The sequence below is a fragment of the Gossypium arboreum genome, chromosome 5 (assembly GCF_025698485.1).
Source record: "Gossypium arboreum isolate Shixiya-1 chromosome 5, ASM2569848v2, whole genome shotgun sequence".
NCBI lineage: Eukaryota > Viridiplantae > Streptophyta > Magnoliopsida > Malvales > Malvaceae > Gossypium > Gossypium arboreum.
The window spans coordinates 61,364,902-61,390,192 of NC_069074.1; the positions used below are offsets into that span (position 1 = coordinate 61,364,902).

The 25,291-nt window shown below is 38.0% G+C and overlaps 1 protein-coding gene across 1 annotated transcript; it reads left to right on the forward strand.

The window, feature by feature from the left end:
* The first annotated feature begins 1,280 nt into the window (after window positions 1-1,280).
* Window positions 1,281-23,526, forward strand: LOC128292684 (uncharacterized). Its single transcript, XM_053027580.1, has 7 exons — window positions 1,281-1,452; window positions 1,527-1,742; window positions 1,982-2,172; window positions 4,197-4,269; window positions 22,526-22,654; window positions 22,709-22,789; window positions 23,426-23,526. Exons 1-7 carry the CDS (start codon window positions 1,281-1,283, stop codon window positions 23,524-23,526), a joined length of 963 nt encoding a protein of 320 aa, XP_052883540.1.
* Window positions 23,527-25,291: the final 1,765 nt, after the last annotated feature.

Below are 25,291 nucleotides of genomic sequence, written 5' to 3' on the forward strand. Positions count from 1 at the left end.
ATTTAAGCAGATGAAATGCAATCAAACCAACACGAATTAAATTCAAGCTAAACTGATTAAATTAACCATTCCAACAACATAAATATTCATAGATATGTTCATCATAACAACGAAAAAAATTAAAGAGACAGGGAACAAGAATCAAATCCGGTGTTTTTTTGAGGCTTTGACAAAGTTGCTCCGTACCTCATTCTTTGTTGTCCTCACCGATCAAGGCTTCTATGAACACTCAATTGATGATACGAAATGGCTAAAGAAGAACCTTTTTCCAAGGGGAGAAATCAGCACAAGATCAAGGGACTTGAAATGGGAAAATGAGAGGAGAAAATGAGAGAGGAGAGAAGAGATGTGAATGAATTGAGGTGTGTTTTGAATGATCATCTAAGGGGGATTTTATAGATGAATGTGGCAGCTAAAATTTTCTAAAAATATCAGCCAAAGAGCCACCTCTTGGCCGGCCATCTATGTGGCAAAGTTGATGGCTTCAACATTGCTAAACATGGCTTGGGGCAAGTCCATAAAGCCACCAATTGTGGATGGGCTTGAATGCAACTTTGAAAAGTCCTCAAGGGATTCTTTGCAAGCTTAATTAATCAACTAATAAGCTGATTTAGGTCAGAATATGGACGGTTTTGGGCTGCCCAATCCTTGGCCGGTTCAGGTCAATCGGTTCGGTTCAACTAGACTACTTTTTCCATAATGAATTAATAATAATTTATTTAGCCCAAATTAAATTGGGTATAAATTAAAATCAATTATATTATGAATTAATACACATAATTGGACCGTCTTAAGCTAGAAATTAATTCACCTCGATACTTCAAATTGCTTCTCAGTTTTGTGCTTCTGGCAGTGTCTGCCAAGCCATTTTTCGCCCTTTGTGCAAATTTGTCGAAAATGACCAAAATTCATCAAAAATAATTATAAAATTAACTAAATTTCAACATGTTCATATTTTAAGTGCACTTTAATTATTTTATAAAAATTAATTATTTTTTGACAAGAATTTAACCAAATTCGCATGAATTTAAGTTAAAAAATGTATGAAAAAGTGTGTAAATTTTTGTGTTTCCCCATACTAGTGGTGGCTGACCGTTAAGGAGGGCACTCAACCCGAACGACTGAAATGGGATTTCTATAAATTTTCTTTCCAAGGTAAATATGTGCGGGTAAGCTACATCGGCGCTAGGAGACGTGAATTTTTGAATCTCATGCAATGGGACCATTTAGTGGCCGAATATGAGGCCAAGTTTCTGAGGTTGAGCCGCTATGCACGGGGTATGGTGGCGACTGAATATGAGAGGTGTGTCCAGTTTGAAGATGGCCTTAGGGATAATCTAAGGGTTTTGATTACTCCAGAGAGGAAGAGTGAGTTCTCAGTTTTGGTAGAGAAGGCACAGATCACCGAGGAGGTAAAGCGTATTGAGCTCCAAAATAGAGATAGAGAGAGGGGTAAGAAGAAGAGGGATTCAGAGCCCTAAAGTTCTGTGATGAGGCCTAAGAAAAAGCCAGATTTGATGGGCCAGTTAGAGTTGGGCCTTCTATTTCACCTACTGGGACCTTGCCTTATGGGCACTGTAGTAGACGCCATCTGGGCGAATGTTGGAGGATGACTGGGGCATGTTTGAGATGTGGGTCTACTGAACATAGTGTTCGAGAGTGTCTGCTAAGGGCTGATCAAATGCAAGCTCTGGGTTCTAGTGCTGCACTGCCATTGAGGGTAGTCCAGCAACCTCCTAGAGGTTGTGGTTAGGATAAGGGTGGTAACAATATGGGCCGTGGACAGAGAGCACCGAGCAGAGGTGCTGGACATGAAAAGGTGAGGTAGCCTGCACTTGTCTATGGTACTCATTGTTGAGAGGACTGAGATACTCCAGACATCATTACGGTACATTTTTAATTTATAGTGTACCTTGTCTTGCACTGATAGATATAGGCTCTACACACTCATACGTAACAAGTACTATGTCTAAAACTTTAGGGACTCCAATTGAGAGTACTTCTAGTGAGGTGACTGTTGTGAGTCCTTTGGGGAAATCTATCCAAGTCAACAAATTGTATAGAGATGTCCTGTTAGAGGTCCAAGGGACAGTATTTTTGGCTGATCTGATGGAGCTTCTGTTCGGGGAGTTCAATTTAATTCTGGGAATGGACTGGTTGGTCAAGCACCGAGTAAGTCTGGATATGTGACTAAGAGGGTCTGTAACACCCCTAACCCGTATCCGACACCGAAATAGGGTTACAAAGCATTACCAGAAAAGATACAACTTTCATACATTCACACAATCACTCAAATCATATTCGAAAGCTTACCTTTGTAACTTCAATCAAACAATTCTTGAATCATTAATGCACAAACCACAAAACAATTTTATTGTATTCGTATATAACCATTTTTTTATCTTATAGCATAAATTACTATTCATATGGTCAAATATACTTCTTTTACATTGAAAATTCATGCGCAAATTATCATATCAATATGAACCATTTTAAAACACAAATGTTAAGTCATATCACCTAATTCCCAAGCTAAAAAAACATGTCTAACCATCATATATTCAAACAACTTATGAACCATTTCTAAGCATAATTACCAAATCAAAACATACCTAAATTTATATGCTAGCATAGTAACAAAATTACTAATACACAACCAATTCATTTGCTCACTTATTCAACTATCAAAATTAACCCTTTTAGTCATACCAATTCCACCATTCAATTTTAAATTAAATTTACCATTTAATAACCGAATACAAATGTCAACTTGTCACTTTAAACATCAAACCACAAACAAACATGTCATTTGCATATGTATCTAATTTATCTATCATTAGCTGAATATGCATGCACATCATTTACCAATTTGTAACGCCCCAAATTATAAGTAATTATTTTTGTATGTTGTGTTGTGTAAATGTATGCTTGCTTCAGTGGTTAAGTGTCCTGAGAAGTGTTGGAGAAGTCTTGAGTTCAAGCCTTGGATTGTGCAAAAATTTTATTTTTACTTGAATAAACCTTGTCTCTAGTCAGTAGGCTTCTTAAATAAATGTGGATAAAACATGGCAAAAAAGGGCCTGTTAGTCTAAATGTAAGTGGTGTGTAGAGTGTTCCTTGCGGTCTAAGGTTAGAGGCTTGGTGATGCAAAATGAATGTTTTATTTTGTGGTGAGTACATAGGAGTATCCTAGGTTGACCGAAACTCTAAGGAATTTGAAGAGAGTTCAAATTAGTTGGTGGAGAGATTAGAGGAGAGGTTAAGGAGTAGATCATGGGATTTGGTGGATGGTTAGAGAGGTTTTAGAAGAAAATCACGGGGGATAGAGGGGAAGGAAGTGTTGTGCCAAATTGGGACTTTGGGCACTCAAGGAAATCGATTTTGGGGGAAAGAATTCGGCTTTGGGGTTGGCATACTCATTCTTTTTTCTTGGTTTCTACCAAATGGTTCTCTTTTGCTTCTTTGCACTTCCTTGTTGAAGCCGAATATTAGTTGACCATTCGGGTATTTTTCTATGCTTTGCAATTTTTTGCTCTCTTTTTGACCATTTTCCTCTTATTAACTGACTTCTTTTCCTTTTATATCTGAATTGGTCTACCTCTCTTGACCAATTGCTTCTAACTCCTTTTCCCCTCTCAACACTTTCGGTTTTGACAAGTTACTCTCTTGGTTTCCTTGTTCTCTTTGTAACCTTCTTGATCGATTATTCCACCTTCTCCCTCCTACAGTCGGTTGTTGTCCTTAGGTCAAATACCTTGTCTCCTCTCCCCTTCATTTCTTTTCTCTGCTCTCTCTCAATTCCTTCCTTTTTCACTTAGTGCGTTGGCTGAATATTGATTGGTAAGTCCCTGTTTTGCTTCTCCACTTTCGACTTTTCTCCTATTTTTCTCTTATTGCCGATTCTCATCTTCTCTCTCATTTATGGTGCTATTTCGATTTTTAGAACTTCTCAATGAGTGAAAGAGTTTACAAGTGTTACAGAAGCGTTCAAAACCTTTCTCTCGTCACTCGACTAAAGGTAGCTTGACCCTTATTTATCACATGTTGAACTTTGGTGCATGACTTGTGTTATAGGGTGTTGGTCGATTGCCTTATTTTTCCCTATCTTTGGTTTTGTGTTTACAATAAGCCTGTATATGTTGATTCAAGCCATGTGTTTATGCAACCATCATTAATGGACTTCACTGGTTATGCAGCTTTTTGACAAGAAGGGTGTAATCAACCTTCGTCAACGGTTTAAGCTGGCGAAACCACACTCTTTCAATCAAGGCAAGTATCAAATATTATTTTAGGTTCAGTGTGTAAAAGAGGGTGATTAACCCTATTGTCAAGCGACTAATGGTAAGCCTTGTATGAATGTAGGTTTTGGAGCTCATGGACTTTTAGCACTTTTCGCAAACAAGGTGTGTAAAACATTACCCCTATTCATAAATCGGCAAAAGCCGAAAAATGTGACCATTGGCGCTACGCGGGTGTGCGCTTGCTCGTATAGTAACCCGAATGTGTAGACGTGGGCGTTTGATTGTAGAGGCCACCATGAGCAATTTCATGGGCTTAGGCTGTTTTGGGCCACGTTGGGCCGAATGGGCCGTGTGGGCCCCACGGGCTTGTGGGCCTTATGACATCCCTAATTTAACCCTAGTCGGGAAGTGGTTTCGGGACCACAAAACTGGGTCACAAAAACATTTAAATACCTTATTCCATGCCAAATATATGTGAAAATGCATGTGTGAATTTTTAATTCTTTGATTTAGTTAAATTGAACGTGAATTGAAAGTAAAAGGACTCATGTGAAAGGATTTAAATATATGTGGCTAATTTTAAGAGGTTAGTAAAAGAATGAAGTAAAATAGATGGAGTTGCATGCCAAATAGTCCATTTCCTAAGGATAGTGGCCGGCCATGACAAGATTATGGGCAAAGGGAACATGTTTCCAACATGTTAGGTTAGTGGTGTATGTAGGAAGCCATAAAATAAAAGCTAGCATTAAAGAATTGAAAAAAATGATGAGCATGGATGCCCCCCATTTGCCGTGAATTGAACAAGAAAAACAAAAAAAAGTGCTCATCCTTTCTCAAATTTTTGTATTGCCGTGAGTGAGGGAGAAGGGGGGGGGTTTGGAGAAGCTTGGCCATACTTGCAACTAGATTGAGGTATGTTTGATGTCATTCCTTAAGATTCATTCATGTTTTAGTTGTTAGTTTGAAACCTACCTAGCCCATGGCTTAGATTTCTTTGCTATTTGATGGAGATGAAGTTCGCCATGGAGGTTGTCTTTCTTGGTTGGTATTTTAATGTTGTTGTGACGAAGCATGAAGAGAAGTGAGATGAATGTTTAATAAAAGGAGATTTTTGTGCCATTGAGTTCTTGTTGTTATATGTGTATGTGCATGAGTATTCGCCATGCTATAGAATCCATGTTGCAAAATAATTAATGCTTAATGTGATATATAATAGTACTTGTGAATGAGCTTGAGAATATCTAAATTATTAGTTGGAGGTGCTGAATGTGGTCTTGGATGAATTTTAAAGAACAAAGAAATTTTGGGTGACTATAGGTCAAGGACATTCGGCCAAAGGCTTGTGTGCTAGCAAAGTCGGCCTAGATGGGGTAAATGTTAAGTGTTAAATGTTCATGAGATAAAATTTTGTGATTTGATGAATTAATGATGATAGTATAGTTGATGTCATGTATAAATATGTGGCAAGACGGTTAAACTAGTTAATTTATTGATTAAGCTCAAGAAGCTAGAGGTGGAGAATCAAGCAAAGGCAAAGGAAAGAACATCGAGTAGCCGAGTTGGAACCATTTTACCCAATACAAGGTAAGTCATTAAGCATATATTTGATATTGCTTAAATGATTGTAATATCTATGCAATTGTGTTTAATGAGATGAAATATATACAAATGTATGTGTATGAAAAGATGATATTGTTGAACGTAAAAGAGATAGTGAAATGTGTAGGAAGTTTGCTTGCACTAAGTGTGCGAGAAATAGATGTGTACGGTGATTAGATTGGCACCGAGTGTGCGAGCTTGTAATGTATGGCACTAAGTGTGCGAGTTTGGACTATATGGCACTATGTGTGTGGGCTTGAATCACATGGCACTAAGTGTGCGTGATTGAGTATTAAGCACTATGTGTGCGAACTCTACACATATCTCCGATTGAATATTTATATGGAGGTGTGACTTTATCGAGATGAGTATGGACAGCGGAAAGAGTAAGTACCTTGAGTTCATGGCTAATAGATGCTATGTTCATGCTCGGGGTGGAGTTGATAAGATTTAAATCTATGTGATGATTTCAATTTCATTCCCGTAAATAAGGTATCGTGGAATAGATGAAAGTTCATTTGATTGCATGATTGTTGCGGAAATGAAATGATGTATGGAAATTGCTTCAAATATCCTATTGAATAGTATATGAAATGTAAATGTATGACTTGGTATGAGATTGATCCGAAAGGTCTAAGGAACTATGGTATAGTTTGGTATGGCTGGAACACTTGGCCTTGTTTCATTATTTCATTTTATGATAATTTTATTAATGGATGGTTGTGGAATGCTTATGACTTACTGAGTTATAAACTCACTTGGTGTTTTCTTGTCACCCATTTTAGGTTTCTTGGACTCGTCTCCTTTTGGGTGCTCGGAACCGTCAACGAAGTCATCACATCGGCGAGCAATTTTTGGTATTGTCTTCTTAGTCAACTTAGGAGAACATTTGGCATGTATGGGCTATTTTGTTTTGTTAAATTTTGGGTTGTAAACTTTAAGCCATGTGAAAATGGCCTATGTGGTCGTTTGAGTGGGATGCTAGAATCTATAGCCACGAGTCTTAGAAACCTTAATTTTGATAAGGTGGCCATAATTTGTGTCATGTATGATGGATGATTAGTAAGGCTAAGGAAGGATTCATGAAATTGGCATAGTCTACTGCAGTAACTGTTGCGGACAGCAGCAGTGATATGAGATCAAAAATCACTAAAAATAGTAGAAGTGGAATTAATTGCTAAAAAATTACGTACTCAAAGCTTGATGGGTCTATTTTCATATGGATGAAACGAAACGACCATATGAGCTGTATTTTAAGAGATATTCAAGATTTCGTGAGACAGGGCCAGAACGGTTTCTGGATTCTATGTTTCAACTTTGAAAATTTACCATAAATTATCCAGAAACAATTAGAAGTCATGCCTTATATGCATAGATCCCCCTTTGAGTCTAGTTTCATTAGAAACAAACGACATGAGCATTGGAGCTCTGTACGAGATGATATCCAGGTCGTAATGCGCAAAGGTCAGTGTAGTCGAACCCCGAAACAGGGGTGACTTTAACTAATAAACTGTACCAATTGGCCCGACCAAAAAATTTTAGAAATAAATCCATGGATGGATATATGAGTCTAAATTCGGGGAAAATTTACGGAACTGGTTTTCGAGTTCTGGAACTCGAGATATGATTTTTAAGGTGACAGGGACGCAGTTTGCCAGCTGGACTGGAAATGTGAAAAATAGTCTGTGTGACACATGAGAGTTGGTCTGAGAACCCCTCGTGTCCGACTCCGGCGACGGTATCGGGAACGGGGTGTTGCAGGCCTCACACGGGTAAACCACATGGATGTGTAGAGAATATTGGGCCAGGCTGTGTAGTCCACACGGCCAAGGACATTTTTGGGCTTTGTAGGCCTGCATTATAGGCTTTGGGCCCATTTACACTGTTTGACTGTTAAGGTTGAACGGGTCGCCTAAGACGACTGTGGACCTACTGTTGGGTTGGTAAGTATACCTAGACTCCAAAGTGATAAATGAATGTTATGCCACTATGAGGTAAAATGACTATTATGCCCTTATGAGATGTATGACTGTAATTGAGAATGCCATTTTATATATATTGCATACATGTATGATATTATGATATGATGCATGACATATTGCATGGGGATGGGGTATATTGATTAGAGGAAGTGTACTGTACTGGCAGCTCTACTGCAAATACAGTTTAGTGTCGCAACTGGTGCTAATTTTAGAGTGCAGGATGGGTGGGTTGATTTTATCCCCACATGGAGTGTAGGGCTGGACGGAGTGGAGTGTAGAGGCTGGTTGGGTAGGATTTCTAATTGCATATCTGTACTGTTACTGTCACTGAAATAGGCTAAGGCCCACGTTGATACTGATACTGTAATGGGCTTAGGCCCTAACTGAAATCGAATCATATCAAACGGGCTCAGCCTGCATGTATTTGCCTATTGTATGTCTGACTGTTTGTTCATTAAGGGATTACATACTGAGTTTTCATAAACTCACCCTTCTGTTTATCTGTACAGGTAATCCCCAGGTTTAGGCAGGTCAGTGTTGTGAGGGACTCGAACGTGGCCACACAACCGCACATGCTTCCATATTTGCCTTTGTATTTACAAGAAATTTAACTTGGGTATTTGTTTTTGTAATAAGGCCTCTTTAAATTTTTAACTTTTAATTTGGGATTTTATTTATTTTGATTCATATCTGATAGTAGTAGGACGAAGATTTTCAAAAGATAAATGCTTTTCAAAACACCACATTTACGCAACATATTTTAAAAGCTTCCGCAACAAACATTGTTTTAAAGTGTAATAACAATCTAATATGATTAACATTTTGCTAAAACGACTTGAGTTTTAACAATGAACGAGATATCCTAAATTTTTGTTAAGATTACAAAGAGGTTTTAATATAAAACGGGTTTTTCAATGAAATTATGTTTTTTGAAAAACACATCAATATGATATCGCCAGATTCGACCATAACGTCTAGGCCGGGTTTGGGATGTTACACAATTCCAAGAAAATTTTACAAGACAAAGTATATATCAAATTTTATGTCAATAATGAACCACATCAAATAACCAAAATCACAATATAGTAAAGTCATCTCATAGCTTAACAAAACATGTACCACATTTCACATAATAATCCATTTTCTATCTTCATTGCTGAATACATCCATTCATGATATCATGCATATCTCACACATATCTTATATCATTAAAATACACATTACCTTTGAACATGATCAAGCTAAAACCAATCATTAGACATATTACTCAATCATATATATTTCCAACTATAATTTCACCTATATGCCATAACCAAATATTCTTAAACACCAAATCACCAACACCTTAACTAAACATAACGACCAAGTTCATCTACATTTTTGTCTATGCATAAACCATAGCCAAATCAACCAAACACACATCCAAAATCACCAACCATTTTCAATGCGTATAACACATATAAACTTAACTAAAGTTTCATATACTCACATAACATATTAGCCATTTTCGCATGGCTTAATATATACATAACTTCAAACTTAACCAAATATAATCTAGCTTATACATGCCATAGGTTCAAGTTCAAACTTATAAAGTACCAAAAATAGTCTATAGTGTGATAGACTTTGCTTACGATCCCCGAGCTCGTAACTAGTCTCCAAAATCTATAAAACAAATCATAACCACATTTAATTTCAAGCTTACAATTTCATATACAACATATACTTTCATATATAAATTTTACCTTGGCCGATTATACATATATCTATTATCAAAGTAACATTCAATTTCAAAACCATAGTACCATTATATAACCTAATATATGTATACACTCATTAGCATATACTCTAGAATTAAACTTTACTATCTCATACTTATACATAGCATGTGGCCGAATATACTTCACAAATACACTTATATTTACATTAGCATCATGCATATTTTGCGTCACATATCAAATAACTAAGTTACCTTATTTTCAAATAGATAATCAACTATCACATACCCGTTCACTTAGCTCAATTTACACATTCGATCACAACTTATCATTTCCCGTTGAACCATTTGGAATTGAATAGGATACTCGAATAATCACACATATCGTACAATGCCAACGTCCCAAACGTGGTCTTACATGTAATCACATATCGATGCCACTTTCCTAGACAAGGTCTTACATGAATCAAATACGATGACGCCAGACATGGACTTACACGTAATCACATATCGAAAATCCTATGTCATGACATATGTATCCTAGCTATTGCTAAGGTTCGTACGGGACTTTCCAGCGTCGTAACTCGATCAAATCAAACTCGTACACATAGCTTTCAAGCATATTCACATTTGGATGTCATATATATATATTCATATAATTCATTTCAGCATATAAAACTCGTATTTATTTAAAATTAACAACATCTATTTGCTTATAAACTTACCTCAGACAACAGTAATTAGAACGGGACAACTAATCGACTACTTTGATTTTCTCCCAATCCAAATCCAATTTCTTTGGTTCTTAATCTAAACATATTCAAGTTAAACTCATCCAAACATATTTTCACTCAATTTAGTCCAAAAACACATAAATGGGCAAATTACCATTTTACACATGACATTTTACACTTTTTAAATTTAGTCCAAATTGCACAAAACATGCAAAATTTGAATACATTATGCTTAGGCCGAATGCTCCTTATATTCATACAAGTCCATACATGGCATAACTCAAAATATTCATCAAAAATTCTAATACAAAACATATTAGTCTAAAACATATCTTTCATAATTCATCAAATAACATCACAAAACTCAATTATTCATCAATGGCATAACTCAAAATATTCATCAAAATCAAAAATTCAAGCTTGGGCTTTGTACATTACACTGAAATGATCTCAAAAAACGTAAAAATTATCAAAAGTCGAGCTAGATACATACTTTAATCAAGCTTCAACAATGGCCGAACCTATGGAAACCTTATTTCTTTTTCTTTTCTTTAATATTCGGTCATGCAAAAAGAATATGAACACATGGTTTTAATTTTATGTTTTATAATATATTAACTTAATAATCATTTTACATTTTTAACCTTTATAATAAAATATAAAACCATTATTGTGACAGCCCTAAATTGACCCTAGTCGGAAAGTGGTTTCGGGACCACTAAACCGAGACATAAAAATAATTGACCGTTATAGTTGATGCTCATTATATGTACATATACATGTGTGAAAATTTCATGTTTGGATTTTGTTAATTGTAAGTGAATTTTATCAAATAGGACTTATGTGAGAAAATCTAGAAATGTGCTAGGCAAATGTAAAGTGGGCTATTAATGCATAATGTGAAAATGATGGGTTTGCATGTCAATTTACCCAAAAGTTAAGCATGATGGCCGGCCATGCTATGAGTGGGAACATGTTGCAAACATGTTTAGTTAGTGGTTATGTTAGAGAGAATAAAATAATGAAAAAGGAATATGATGAAAACAAAGAAAAGAAAAAAAAAGTGTCCATCCTTTCATTTTCTTTGCTTGGCCGAATGTCCTAAGAAGAAGGGGGGGAAGAGCTTGAGAAAATCAGCCATGGTAGTTGCTAGACCAAGGTATGTTTGATGTTGTCCATGAGACTCATGCATGTTTTAGTTGTTAGTTTGAATTCTATCTATCCCATAGTTGAATTTGGGGTTGTTGGAGAATTGGGATTTGACAAAGAAGCTTAAAATTTTAGTTGATACCTTGAAGCTATTAACATGTTAGTTATATGGATGTGTTGAGTTGCTTGGGATGTTAGCATGAAAGTTGGAATTGTTAAGCTAATTTGTTGGAAGTGCCGAATTTAGGACTAAGAAGAGAATGAGTATTCGGCAACCATAGTGAAAAGGTAGGTGTTGCCGATTGTTAGATTTAGACCATGGGAGTGGCTATAATGGGCATTAAGATGTAGAACTTAAGAAATGTAGTTATATGTGAATTTACATGATGATACAAATAGATGTGAAAATATATGCTAGATTAGGAAAATTTGATTAAGTGTTCATGAGATGAAATTAGGTGTTTAAAAGATGTTATAGTTGACATTGTATATATATACATACATTCGGCCATCTAATTGAGTATGAAGGTGGTGTTAAATCTAATTGTGATGCCCATTTGGAAGTGTATATATATATGTATAAATATACATAAGTATGCCCGTTCGTGATGTTACCTTTAATTATGTGTATAATCGACTAAATGGGTAATTAGTGAGGGTGGTTGCCGAATATACAAACATACATATGCATGTGTAATTGAATTATGAATGTTTAGCAAGATGGTTAAACTAGTTGATTTATTGATTAAGCTCAAGGAGTTAAAGAAGGAGAATCAAGCAAGGGAAAGACGAAGGTCATCGAGTAGCCGACTTGGAACTATTTTACCCAACACAAGGTAGGTCACTAAGCATATATTTTGTATTGATTTAAATAGACATAATGTCTATGTAATTATGCCGAAAGGAGTGATAAATTTATATACATGTATGTATGTGGTGATGAAAGTATTGAATGAAAAAGAAAAGAGGTGAGATGTATTGAGTTGTTGATTTCGGCACTAAGTGTGCGGGTATAAACATTTGTGATCATGAGAATGGCACTAAGTGTACGGGTTTAAAATTTGTACAGCACTAAGTGTGCGAGTTTGATCATATAGCACTAAGTGTGCGAGTTGATTATATAGCACTAAGCGCGGACTCACTATATGCTTTTGAATCACTATTGACACTGAGTGTGCGACATTATTGAGTTGACCACGGACAGCGGATCGGGTAAGTACCTTGAGTTCATGGCTAATAGGCGCTATGTTTATATTTGGAGTTGAGCTTGGTAAGTTTTGAACCTATGTGACAATTTTAATTGAAGTCACGTACATAAGAATTATCGTGGAATAAGTGAAAGGTCATGTAGTTGCATGATTGTAACGAAAACAAAATGGTGTATAAAATACCTCAAATCTCCTATTGATTAGTATACGGAATGTGAATGTGTAACTTGGTATGAGATTGAATCGAAGGTCTAAGGAACTATGGTATAGTTCGGTTTGAATGGAGTAATTAGCCTCGCTCCATTTTGTTTCCTCTTGTGATAATGTTACTAATGGTTGGTAGTGCATTGCTTATGACTTCTGAGTTATATACTCATTCGGTGTTTGCTTGTCACCTATTTTAGGTTTCTTGGACTCAACTTTTTGCGTATTCGGGACCGTCATCAAGTCATCACACCGCTAGCAACTTTTGGTATTTTCTTTTTAGTTGGTCTAGGAGAACATTTCGCATGTATAGGCTCTTATGTTTTGTTGAAATTGGGTATGTAAACTTTAGCCATGCGAAAATGGCATAATGTTCGTTGGATTTGGTTCTATGATGTTTGGACACAAGTCTTGGTAATTCGGTTTTGGTTGAGTATTAGTCGAGGCCTACTGATTATTATGCCATATGTCATGGCCGATTATTTTCGGTGTTAAAGTCATGATTTGGTAATAGTGTAGTAGGGAGATGCTCGGTGATGATTAACCCTTGGCATGGCTAGTCATGATCATAATTTGTAATATGTATGATGAATTATTAGTTAGATCAAGGAAAAATCATGAAATAGGCATAGTTGCTTTATTAACAGATGCTGACAGCAGCAGTGATGTGAGATTGAAAAATCATTAAAAATAGTAGAAATGGAATTAAATAGTGAATAAATTATGTAATCAAACCTTGATTAATCTACTTTCACATGGAAGAAACGAAATGATCCTATGAGTTGTATGTTAAGAGATATTTAAGTTTTCGTGAGACAGGGCCAGAACTGTTTCTGAAGTCCCTGTTCCGACTTTATAAATTCATTATAAATTTACCAGAGATAATTAGAAGTCATGCCATATATGTACAGATTCCTTTTCGTGTCTAGTTTCTGTAGAAACAAACAGCATCAGTATTGAAGCCCTGTACAGGGAGATATCCAAGTCGTAATGCGCAAAGGTCAGTGTAGTTGATCCCTGTAACATGGGAGACTTTAACTAATAAACTGTACTAATTGGCCTGACCAAAAATTCTAGAAAAAAATTTTTAGATGCATATACGAGTCTAGTTTCAGGGAAAAATCACGAAACTGATTTTTGAGTTGTGGAACTCAAGATATGATTTTTAAGGTGACAGTGACACAGTTAGCCAGCTGTCTGGAAATTTTTAAGAAAATGAACTGTGCTAGTAAGTGGATTAAGCCCGTTAACCCCTCGTGTCTGACTCCGGCGACGGTCTCGGGTACGGGGTGTTACAATTTGATTGGCATTAGAGCTATGGTTTAGTCGGTTCTAGGACTACCATAGCACGTATGAGTCTAGCTATACATGCCTTAATGTTAATGTTTAAATGTGTGATGACTTCTGACGGTTAAAATTTTTGTTTTGATTAGTAAATGGATCTCGGTGTAGAGAGAACCTTGGCGGATGACGTTGAAAGTGTAGCGGCTACTCCTGCACAAGGGACACCGCCTGTTGAACCTCAGTCATCTGCGAATAATCAAGGTGAGGGGGCTAAACAAGCCTTCTTCACCATGATGAATGAGTGGGTCGCGCAATATGCCCGAACCAATTCGGCTGTCCAACAATTCCCGAATTTGAATAATCCACCCCAAGATCCCGTAATGCCATCGCCATCGATCTGTGAGGCTGAGCAAGCCACCGTGGACTTGATTAGGAAGCGGACCGAGGAGTTCAGGCCATAGTTACCGATGATGCCGAAAAGGCCGAAGTTCGCTTGATAACACCATTCGGTGTTTGATGAACTGTCATGCACACCGATGAATGTCTAAAGTGTGCTATATCCTTGTTGCGGGACTCACCTACTATTGGTGGACGACCTTGATTTCCATAGTCCCAAACGAACGAGTTACTTGGGATTTCTTTCAAACGAATTTCGAAAGAAGTATATTAGTCAACGGTTCATCGATCAAAAACATAAGGAATTCTTGGAACTCAAACAAGGTCAGTATGGCGATTATGTCGAATACGAACATGAGTTCGTAAGACTCGATCGGTATGCCCGGAGTGTGTGGCGATGAAGTTGCTATGTGCAAAAGATTTGAAGAAGGATTGAATGAAGATTTAAAGCTACTAGTGGGTATTTTGGAGATAAAAGAATTCGTAACACTAGTTGAACGAGCCTGCAAGGCGGAAGAACTTGGAAAGGAGAAGAAGAAGGCTGAATTTGAAGCTAAAGACTATCGTAAGAGATCGACGGGTAAAGCTCCGTTCTCGGCTGTAAAGAAGTTCAGGGAGGACACTAATAAATCGAGGATGACTGCGGGAATTTCCATTAGAGCACGACCATCGACGGACTCCCAAGCTACTTCGGTAGCTAGTGTGGGCAATAACCGTCAAGAGAAACCTGAATGCCCCCAATGTGGAAGAAGACACATCGTTGAATGTTGGGGTAAGTCTACTAACAGGCACATTATGAGATGCGATTCAAGGATTACTTCATTAGAGATTGCACGAGCTTGATGAGAAGAATAAGATGCAAGGTGCAAGACCTAGTGGAATGGCAGCTAGAGGTAGGCCACCGAGAATTTCAGGAGGTAGGGGTGGTAATCAGAGAGGGGCTTCTGATACGGCTGTTCGATCCGAGACCGTACTCCGCTAGAGCATATGCCATTTTGACGAGAGGAGGCGTCCTCCCGATGTTATCACCGGTACTTTCACTCTCTTTGATACTAGTGTGATTGCGTTGATTGACCCTGGCTCTACTCATTCATATGTATGTGAAACCTTAGCATCCAAGAAGACTCTACCGTTGAGTCTCATCGAGTTCGTAATTCGAGTGTCAAACCCTTTGGGTCAATACGCACTTGTTGATAAAGTGTAAGAGATGCCCTTTAATAATCCGAGAATCCTTTTCGGCCGATTTGATGCTTTTACCGCTTGACGAATTCGATGTTATTGTTGGTATGGATTGGTTGACCGTACATGATGCAAGGTGAATCTGAAAAGGAAAACCATTGATTTGAGAAGTGCAAATAATGAGGTAGTCCGAGTTGAGTCTCTCGATTTAAAGGGGTACCAGCGATAATATCTTCAATGACCGCTCGGAGATATGTGAAAAAGGGGTGTGAAACATACCTTGCGTATGTGTTTGATAGCAAAGAGGCGGAAAGGAAACTTGAATCAGTACCAGTGGTTTGTGAGTATTTAGATGTTTTTCCTGAGGAGTTACCGGGGTTGCCACCGGTTCGAGAGGTGGAATTTGGCATCGAGATTGTACCTGGTACCACGCCAATCTCAATAGCCCCGTATCGTATGGCATTAATGGAATTAAAGGAATTGAAAGTTCAATTGCAAGAATTGATGGATAGAGGTTTCGCTCGACCGAGTTTTTCTCCATGGGGCGCACCCGTATTGTTTGTGTAAAAGAAGGATGGAACCATGAGATTGTGCATCGACTATCGTCAGTTGAATAAAGTGACCATAAAGAATAAATACCCGTTACCACGTATTGATGATTTATTTGATCAATTAAAGGGAGCCTCAGTATTTTCCAAGATAGATTTGAGATCTGGTTATTATCAATTGAGGGTTCGAGACTCGGACATACCCAAAACCGCTTTTAGAACAAGGTACGGTCACTACGAATTCTTAGTGATGCCGTTTGGGCTCACTAATGCCCCTACAGTATTTATGGATTTAATGAATCGAGTATTTAGGCCATACTTGGACCGGTTCGTAGTTGTGTTCATTGATGACATCTTGGTCTATTCAAGAGATGAGACCGAACATGCTGAGCACCTGAGATTAGTGTTGCAAATTTTACGGGATAAGCAGTTATATGCTAAGTTCAGTAAGTGTGAGTTCGTTAAGAGAGGTTAGCTTCTTGGGTCATGTGGTATCCGTGATCGGTATTCGAGTTGACCCGAGCAAAATTTCAGCCATACTTAACCTGGAAGCCTCCGAGAAATATTCTTGAGGTTTGGAGCTTTTTGGGACTTGCGGTTACTACCGACGGTTTGTAAAGGTTTTCGATGATAGCCACACCAATGACGAAGCTACTTCAAAAAGATGTTAAGTTCGAATGGACCGAAAGATGTCAGAAAAGTTTTGATCAACTGAAAACTTATTTGACTGAAGCTCCAATTCTAGTGCAGCCCGAATCGGGCAAAGAATTTGTCATTTATAGTGATGCCTCCCTACTTGGGTTGGGTTGCGTATTGATGCAAGAAGGTCGAGTTGTGGCCTATGCGTCGAGACAATTAAAGCCACATGAGAAAAATTATCCGACCCATGATCTCGAATTAGCTGCCATCGTATTCGCTTTGAAAATATGGCGACATTACTTATTTGGTGAGAAGTGCCATGTATTTTCGGATCACAAAAGTCTCAAATATTTGATGACTCAAAGAGACTTAAATCTGCATGCAGAGACGTTGGCTCGAGTTGTTAAAAGATTATGAGCTTGTCATTGACTATCACCCGGAAAGGCTAATGTGGTTGCGGATGCCTTAAGTCGTAAATCACCGCTTGCCTTACGAGCGATGAATGTACACTTGTGCGTTTCTATCCGACAATGTACTAGTGGCGGAATTAAAGGCCAAACCATTGTTGATTCATCAAATTCGTGAAGCTCAGAAAGTCGATGATGAATTGGTTGCAAAATGGGCTGAATGTGTTCTGAATATGGAATCAGAGTTTCAAATTGATGATGACGATTGTTTGAGGTTTAGAAGTCGGTTGTGTGTTCCAAGAAATTCAGAACTCATTTCAATGATTCTGAACGAAGCTCATTGTAGCCGAATGTCAATTCACTCGGGGAGTACGAAAATTTACAACGATCTGAGACGTCAGTTTTGGTGGCATCGTATGAAACGAGACATTTACGACTTTGTTTTGAAGTGTTTAATATGTCAACAAGTAAAGGCGGAACATCAAGTGCCTACGGGTTTACTTCAGCCGATCATGATACCTGAATGGAAATGGGATCGAGTCACGATGGATTTTGTGTCTGGGTTGCCATTGTCGACAAGTAAGAAAGATGCGATTTGGGTTGTTGTTGATAGATCGACTAAGTCGGCTCATTTTATCCCCGACGCACGGATTTTTCATTGGATAAACTAGCTGAATTGTATGTTTCTCGTTGTGAGATTACACGAGTACCGATTTCTATTGTGTCGGATAGAGATCCGAGATTCACCTCACGATTTTGGAAGAAATTGCAAGAAGCTTTGGGTACCAAGTTGCATTTTAGCACCGCTTTTCATCCACAAACCGACGGCCAATCCGAGCGGATAATTCAGATACTTGAGGATATGTTGAGATGTTGCATCCTCGAGCTTAGTGGTTCATGGGAGCGGTATTTACCTTTGATTGAATTCGCATACAAAAATAGTTTTCAGTCAAGTATTAAGATGGCACCTTACGAGGCTTTGTACGGTCGAAAATGCCGTACGCCATTGTTTTGGACCGAGCTCGGTGAAAGTAAAATTTTCGGAGTGGATTTGATTAAAGATGCTGAATGTAAAGTAAGTATAATTCGTGAGAGTCCGAGGAAACATCGATCATCGTAAGTCGATGCGGATTTAAAACGAAGAGATATTGAGTATCAGGTGGGAGACAAAGTGTTTCTTAAGGTATCGCCTTGGAAAAAGATACTCAGATTTGGCCGTAAGGGCAAATTGAGTCCGAGATTCATTGGGCCGTATGAGATCTCCGAACGAGTTGGCCCAGTAGCATATAGGTTGCTTTTACCCCCTGAACTCGAAAGGATCCACAACGTTTTCCATGTTTCGATGCTTCGACGTTACCGATCCGATCCTTCGCATGTAATAAACCCCTCCGAGATTGAAATTCAAGCCAACATGAGTTATGAAGAAGAACCGATCCGTATTCTAGCCCGTGAAGTGAAAGAGTTGAGAAACAAAAGGGTTCCGTTAGTGAAAGTGTTATGGCTCAAACACGGAATGGAAGAAGCTACTTGGGAACCTGAGAACTCTATGAAAGAACGATACCCAAAACTATTTACCGGTAAGATTTTCGGGACGAAAATTTCTTAAGTGGGGAGAGTTGTGACAGCCTAAATTGACCCTAGTCGGAAAGTGGTTTGGGACCACTAAACCGAGACATAAAAATAATTGACCGTTATAGTTGATGCTCATTATATGTACATATACATGTGTGAAATTTTCATGTTTGGATTTTGTTAATTGTAAGTGAATTTTATCAAATAGGACTTATGTGAGAAAATCTAGAAATGTGCTAGGCAAATGTAAAGTGGGCTATTAATGCATAATGTGAAAATGATGGGTTTGCATGTCAATTTACCCAAAAGTTAAGCATGATGGCGGCCATGCTATGAGTGGGAACATGTTGCAAACATGTTTAGTTAGTGGTTATGTTAGAGAGAATAAAATAATGAAAAGGAATATGATGAAAACAAAGAAAAGAAAAAAAGTGTCCATCCTTTCATTTTCTTTGCTTGGCGAATGTCCTAAGAAGAAGGGGGAAGAGCTTGAGAAAATCAGCCATGGTAGTTGCTAGACCTAGGTATGTTTGATGTTGTCCATGAGACTCATGCATGTTTTAGTTGTTAGTTTGAATTCTATCTATCCCATGGTTGAATTTGGGGTTGTTGGAGAATTGGGATTTGACAAAGAAGCTTAAAATTTTAGTTGATACCTTGAAGCTATTAACATGTTAGTTATATGGATGTGTTGAGTTGCTTGGGATGTTAGCATGAAAGTTGGAATTGTTAAGCTAATTTGTTGGAAGAGCCGAATTTAGGACTAAGAAGAGAATGAGTATTCGGCAACCATAGTGAAAAGGTAGGTGTTGCCGATTGTTAGATTTAGACCATGGGAGTGGCTATAATGGGCATTAAGATGTAGAACTTAAGAAATGTAGTTATATGTGAATTTACATGATGATACAAATAGATGTGAAAATATATGCTAGATTAGGAAAATTTGATTAAGTGTTCATGAGATGAAATTAGGTGTTTAAAAGATGTTATAGTTGACATTGTATATATATACATACATTCGGCCATCTAATTGAGTACGAAGGTAGTGTTAAATCTAATTGTGATGCCCATTTGGAAGTGTATATATATATGTATAAATATACATAAGTATGCCCGTTCGTGATGTTACCTTTAATTATGTGTATAATCGACTAAATGGGTAATTAGTGAGGGTGGTTGCCGAATATACAAACATACATATGCATGTGTAATTGAATTATGAATGTTTAGCAAGATGGTTAAACTAGTTGATTTATTGATTAAGCTCAAGGAGTTAAAGAAGGAGAATCAAGCAAGGGAAAGATGAAGGTCATCGAGTAGCCGACTTGGAACTATTTTACCCAACACAAGGTAGGTCACTAAGCATATATTTTGTATTGATTTAAATAGACATAATGTCTATGTAATTATGCCGAAAGGAATGATAAATTTATATACATGTATGTATGTGGTGATGAAAGTATTGAATGAAAAGAAAAGAGGTGAGATGTATTGAGTTGTTGATTTCGGCACTAAGTGTGCGGGTATAAACATTTGTGATCATGAGAATGGCACTAAGTGTGCGGGTTTAAAATTTGTACAGCACTAAGTGTGCGAGTTTGATCATATAGCACTAAGTGTGCGAGTTGATTATATAGCACTAAGCGTGCGGACTCACTATATGCTTTTGAATCACTATTGACACTGAGTGTGCGACATTATTGAGTTGACCACGGACAGCGGATCGGGTAAGTACCTTGAGTTCATGGCTAATAGGCGCTATGTTTATATTTGGAGTTGAGCTTGGTAAGTTTTGAACCTATGTGACAATTTTAATTGAAGTCACGTACATAAGAATTATCGTGGAATAAGTGAAAGGTCATGTAGTTGCATGATTGTAACGAAAACAAAATGGTGTATAAAAATACCTCAAATCTCCTATTGATTAGTATACGGAATGTGAATGTGTAACTTGGTATGAGATTGAATCGAAAGGTCTAAGGAACTATGGTATAGTTCGGTTTGAATGGAGTAATTAGCCTCGTTCCATTTTGTTTCCTCTTGTGATAATGTTACTAATGGTTGGTAGTGCATTGCTTATGACTTACTGAGTTATATACTCATTCGGTGTTTGCTTGTCACCTATTTTAGGTTTCTTGGACTCAACTTTTTGCGTATTCGGGACCGTCATCGAAGTCATCACACCGCTAGCAACTTTTGGTATTTTCTTTTAGTTGGTCTAGGAGAACATTTCGGCATGTATAGGCTCTTATGTTTTGTTGAAATTGGGTATGTAAACTTTAGCCATGCGAAAATGGCATAATGTTCGGTTGGATTTGGTTCTATGATGTTTGGACACAAGTCTTGGTAATTCGGTTTTGGTTGAGTATTAGTCGAGGCCTACTCGATTATTATGCCATATGTCATGGCCGATTATTTTCGGTGTTAAAGTCATGATTTGGTAATAGTGTAGTAGGGAGATGCTCGGTGATGATTAACCCTTGGCATGGCTAGTCATGATCATAATTTGTAATATGTATGATGAATTATTAGTTAGATCAAGGAAAAATCATGAAATAGGCATAGTTGCTTTATTAACAGATGCTGACAGCAGCAGTGATGTGAGATTGAAAAATCATTAAAAATAGTAGAAATGGAATTAAATAGTGAATAAATTATGTAATCAAACCTTGATTAATCTACTTTCACATGGAAGAAACGAAATGATCCTATGAGTTGTATGTTAAGAGATATTTAAGTCTTCGTGAGACAGGGCCAGAACGGTTTCTGGAGTCCCTGTTCCGACTTTAGAAATTAATTATAAATTTACCAGAGATAATTAGAAGTCATGCCATATATGTACAGATTCCTTTTCGAGTCTAGTTTCTGTAGAAACAAACGACATCAGTATTGAAGCCCTGTACAGGGAGATATCCAAGTCGTAATGTGCAAAGGTCAGTGTAGTCGATCCCTGTAATATGGGAGACTTTAACTAATAAACTGTACTAATTGGCCTGACCAAAAATTCTAGAAAAAAATTTGTAGATGCATATACGAGTCTAGTTTCATGGAAAAATCACGAAACTGATTTTTGAGTTGTGGAACTCAAGATATGATTTTTATAGTGACAGTGACACAGTTAGCCAGCTGTCTGAAAATTTTTAAAAAAATGAACTGTGCTAGTTAGTGGATTAAGCCCGTTAACCCCTCATGTCCGACTCCGGCGACGGTCTCGGGTACGGGGTGTTACAATTATAAACCATACCTTTAACCACCCAACTCATTTAATTATGGCCTAATTGCATTATAAGTGCTTCATATTAATAAGAGAAGTTCAATTAAGCACTTTCATATTCAATTAAGCACTTTCATATTCAATTAAGCACTTTCATATTTAACTATTAACTTTTCACTTTACGTGATTAAGCCCTTTTTATTAAATCGGCACTCAAACGAAAAAAATTAAAACACGAAAATTTCATGTATATAAATTCAAACATAATAAGCATAGAATAAAATTTTAAAATATTTTTTTGACTCAGATTCGTGGTCCCATAACCACCGTTTCGAATAGGGTCTAAATCGGGCTGTTACAGGGTCATTTTGAGAACCGAGGATGACACGAGGCAGTTGTGATTAGGGAATGTTAAGATTTGTTAACTAATTTGATTTCTGCATTGGTGGCAGAAAAGTTGGTCCGGAAGGGATGTGAGGCATATTTGGCCTATGTAAGTGTTTCTGATTCTGGGGATTTGACTGTAAAGGATATCAAAACTTTCAGGAATTTTCCAAATGTCTTTCCTAAAGAACTATCGGGTTTGCCTTCGAGCTGAGAATTGAAATGTGGGATTGAAATTTTGCTGGGTACAGCTCCAGTGTCTATTGCCCCCTACCGAATGGCACCCATGGAGCCTACGAAGCTTAAGGCTCAGATTCAGGAGCTGCTAGATCGTAGGTTCATCCGTCTGAGTGTGTCTCCATAGGGAGCACTTGTATTATTCGTAAAGAAAAAGGATGAATCCATGCAGATGTGTATCGATTATCGGTAGTTGAACAAGCTAACGATCAAGAATAAGTATCCACTTCCACGAATTGATGATTTGTTCAACCAATTTAGAGGGGCTTCTGTGTTTTCCAAGATTGATCTACATTTGGGTTATCATCAATTGAGGTTTAAGGAGGTTGATGTGTATAAGACAACATTTAGGACTCGATATGGACATTACGAGTTCCTAGTTATGCCCTTTGGTTTAACTAATGCACCAGTGCCATTTATGGATTGGATGAACCAAGTATTCCAGCCCTATCTGGATCTGTTTGTGGTAGTGTTCATTGATGATATCTTAGTGTATTCTAAGACTGAAGACGAGCACGATGAGCATCTTAGAGTGGTACTATAGACTTTTCATGAGAAACAGCTGTATGCGAAGTTCAGCAAGTGTGAGTTTTGGCTCCGGGAAGTAACCTTTTTGGGGCATGTAGTTTCTACTGAGGGCATACGAGTTAATCCTCGTAAGATTGAGGCAGTGTTAGATTGGAAATGGCCGAAGAATGTGTCTAAGATCTGTAGCTTTTTGGGGTTGACAGGTAACTATCAGCGATTTGTAGAAGAGTTCTCCTTGATCGCAGCTCTGTTGACTAAGCTTCTGCATAAGGGAGTTCCTTTTGTGTGGACTGATGCACAGTAGGAGAGCTTCGAGAAGCACAAGACTATTTTGACTCAGGCTCCTGTTCTGATACAGCCTGAGTCTGGTAAATACTTTGTGGTATACAGTGATGCATCACATGTCTGTTTGGGTTCTATGTTGATGTAGGATGGGAAGGTGGTGGCATATGCATCTCATTAGCTCAAAACTCATGAAGCAAACTATCTGACACATGATATGGAATTGGTCGTCGTAGTTTTCACTTTAAAAATCTGGAGGCACTATCTGTACGGTGAGAAGTGTATTATCTACACTGATCATAAGAGCCTCAAGTATCTCCTCACTTAGAAGGAGTTGAATCTTAAGAAGCGAAGATGCGTTGAGCTGCTTAAAGATTATGATTGTACCATTGAGTACCATCCTGGTAAGGCCAATATGGTGGCTGATGCGTTGAGTCGTAGGGATATGATTGATTTGAGAGCGATGTTCGCTCGACTTAGCCTATTCGACAATGGGAGTTTGTTGGCTGAACTTCAGGTGAAACTGGCATGGATCGAGCAGATCAGGGGTAAACAGATGGGGGATAAGTCTCTTGAGTTGCATTTTCGTCAGGTTGAGAATGGTGATACTACTGGTTTTGGGATAAACAGTGATGGGGTATTTTGTTTTTGCGGTCAGATTTGTGTACCGAATGATGAGGATTTAAGACAGTTGATTCTGAGGGAAGCGCATAGTAGTCCCTATGCTATGCATCCCAACGGGAATAAGATTTACCAAAATCTTTGGGAATTATACTGGTGACCAGGGTTGAAGCGTGATTTTATTGACTTCGTTGCTCACTGCTTGACTTGCCAATAGGTTAAGGCTAAGCATCAGCTACCTTCGGGTTTGCTGTAGCCGGTTAAGATTCCTTTGTGGAAATAGGAAGGAGTAACGATGGAATTTGTTAGTGGGTTGCCTCTAACACCCACTAAGAAGGATTCTGTCTGGGTCATCGTGGATCGATTGACCAAGTCTGCTCACTTCATCCCAATTAGGACAAACGTTTTTCTTTGAAAATTGGCTAACCTCTATGCATCGAAAATAGTGAGATTGCATAAGGTATTCATCTCGATCATTTCTGATAGGGATCCTCGCTTCACGTCTCGGTTCTAAAAAAGCTGCATTGAAGCTCTGGGTTCAAGCTTGGATTTCTGTACTGCTTTCCATCTTCAGACAGATGGCCAATCTGAGAGGGTGATTCAAATACTGAAAGATATGTTGAAGAGCTGTGTGATTGATTTTTGAGGCAGTTGCGAGGAGTACTTGCCATTGGCAGAGTTCGCCTATAATAACAGTTTTTAGTCTAGCATCCAGATGGCACCTTACGAGGCTTTATATGGTCGTAAGTGTCGCACTCTTTTATGTTGGACTAAGTTGGGCGAGCGACGTGTTATGGGTCCTGAGTTGGTTTCTGAGATTGAAGATAAGGTTCGACTGATTAGGGATCGACTGAAGGCAGCTTCTGACAGGCAGAAGTCTTATGCTGATCTGAAGAGACATGAGATCGAGTACTTTGTGGGGGACTTCGTCTTTCTCAAGGTCTCGCTATAGAAGAAGGTTCTAAGGGTTGGTTGTAAGGGCAAGTTGAGCCCAAGATTTATTGGGCCTTACCGAATTCTGAGACGTGTGGGACCTCTCGCTTATTAGTTAGAGCTACCTCCGAAATTGGATCACATTCATGATGTATTCCACATCTCTATGTTGAGACGCTACCATCCTACTCATATTGTTCCTGTGGAGGAAATTGAGGTTAAGCTAGACTTGA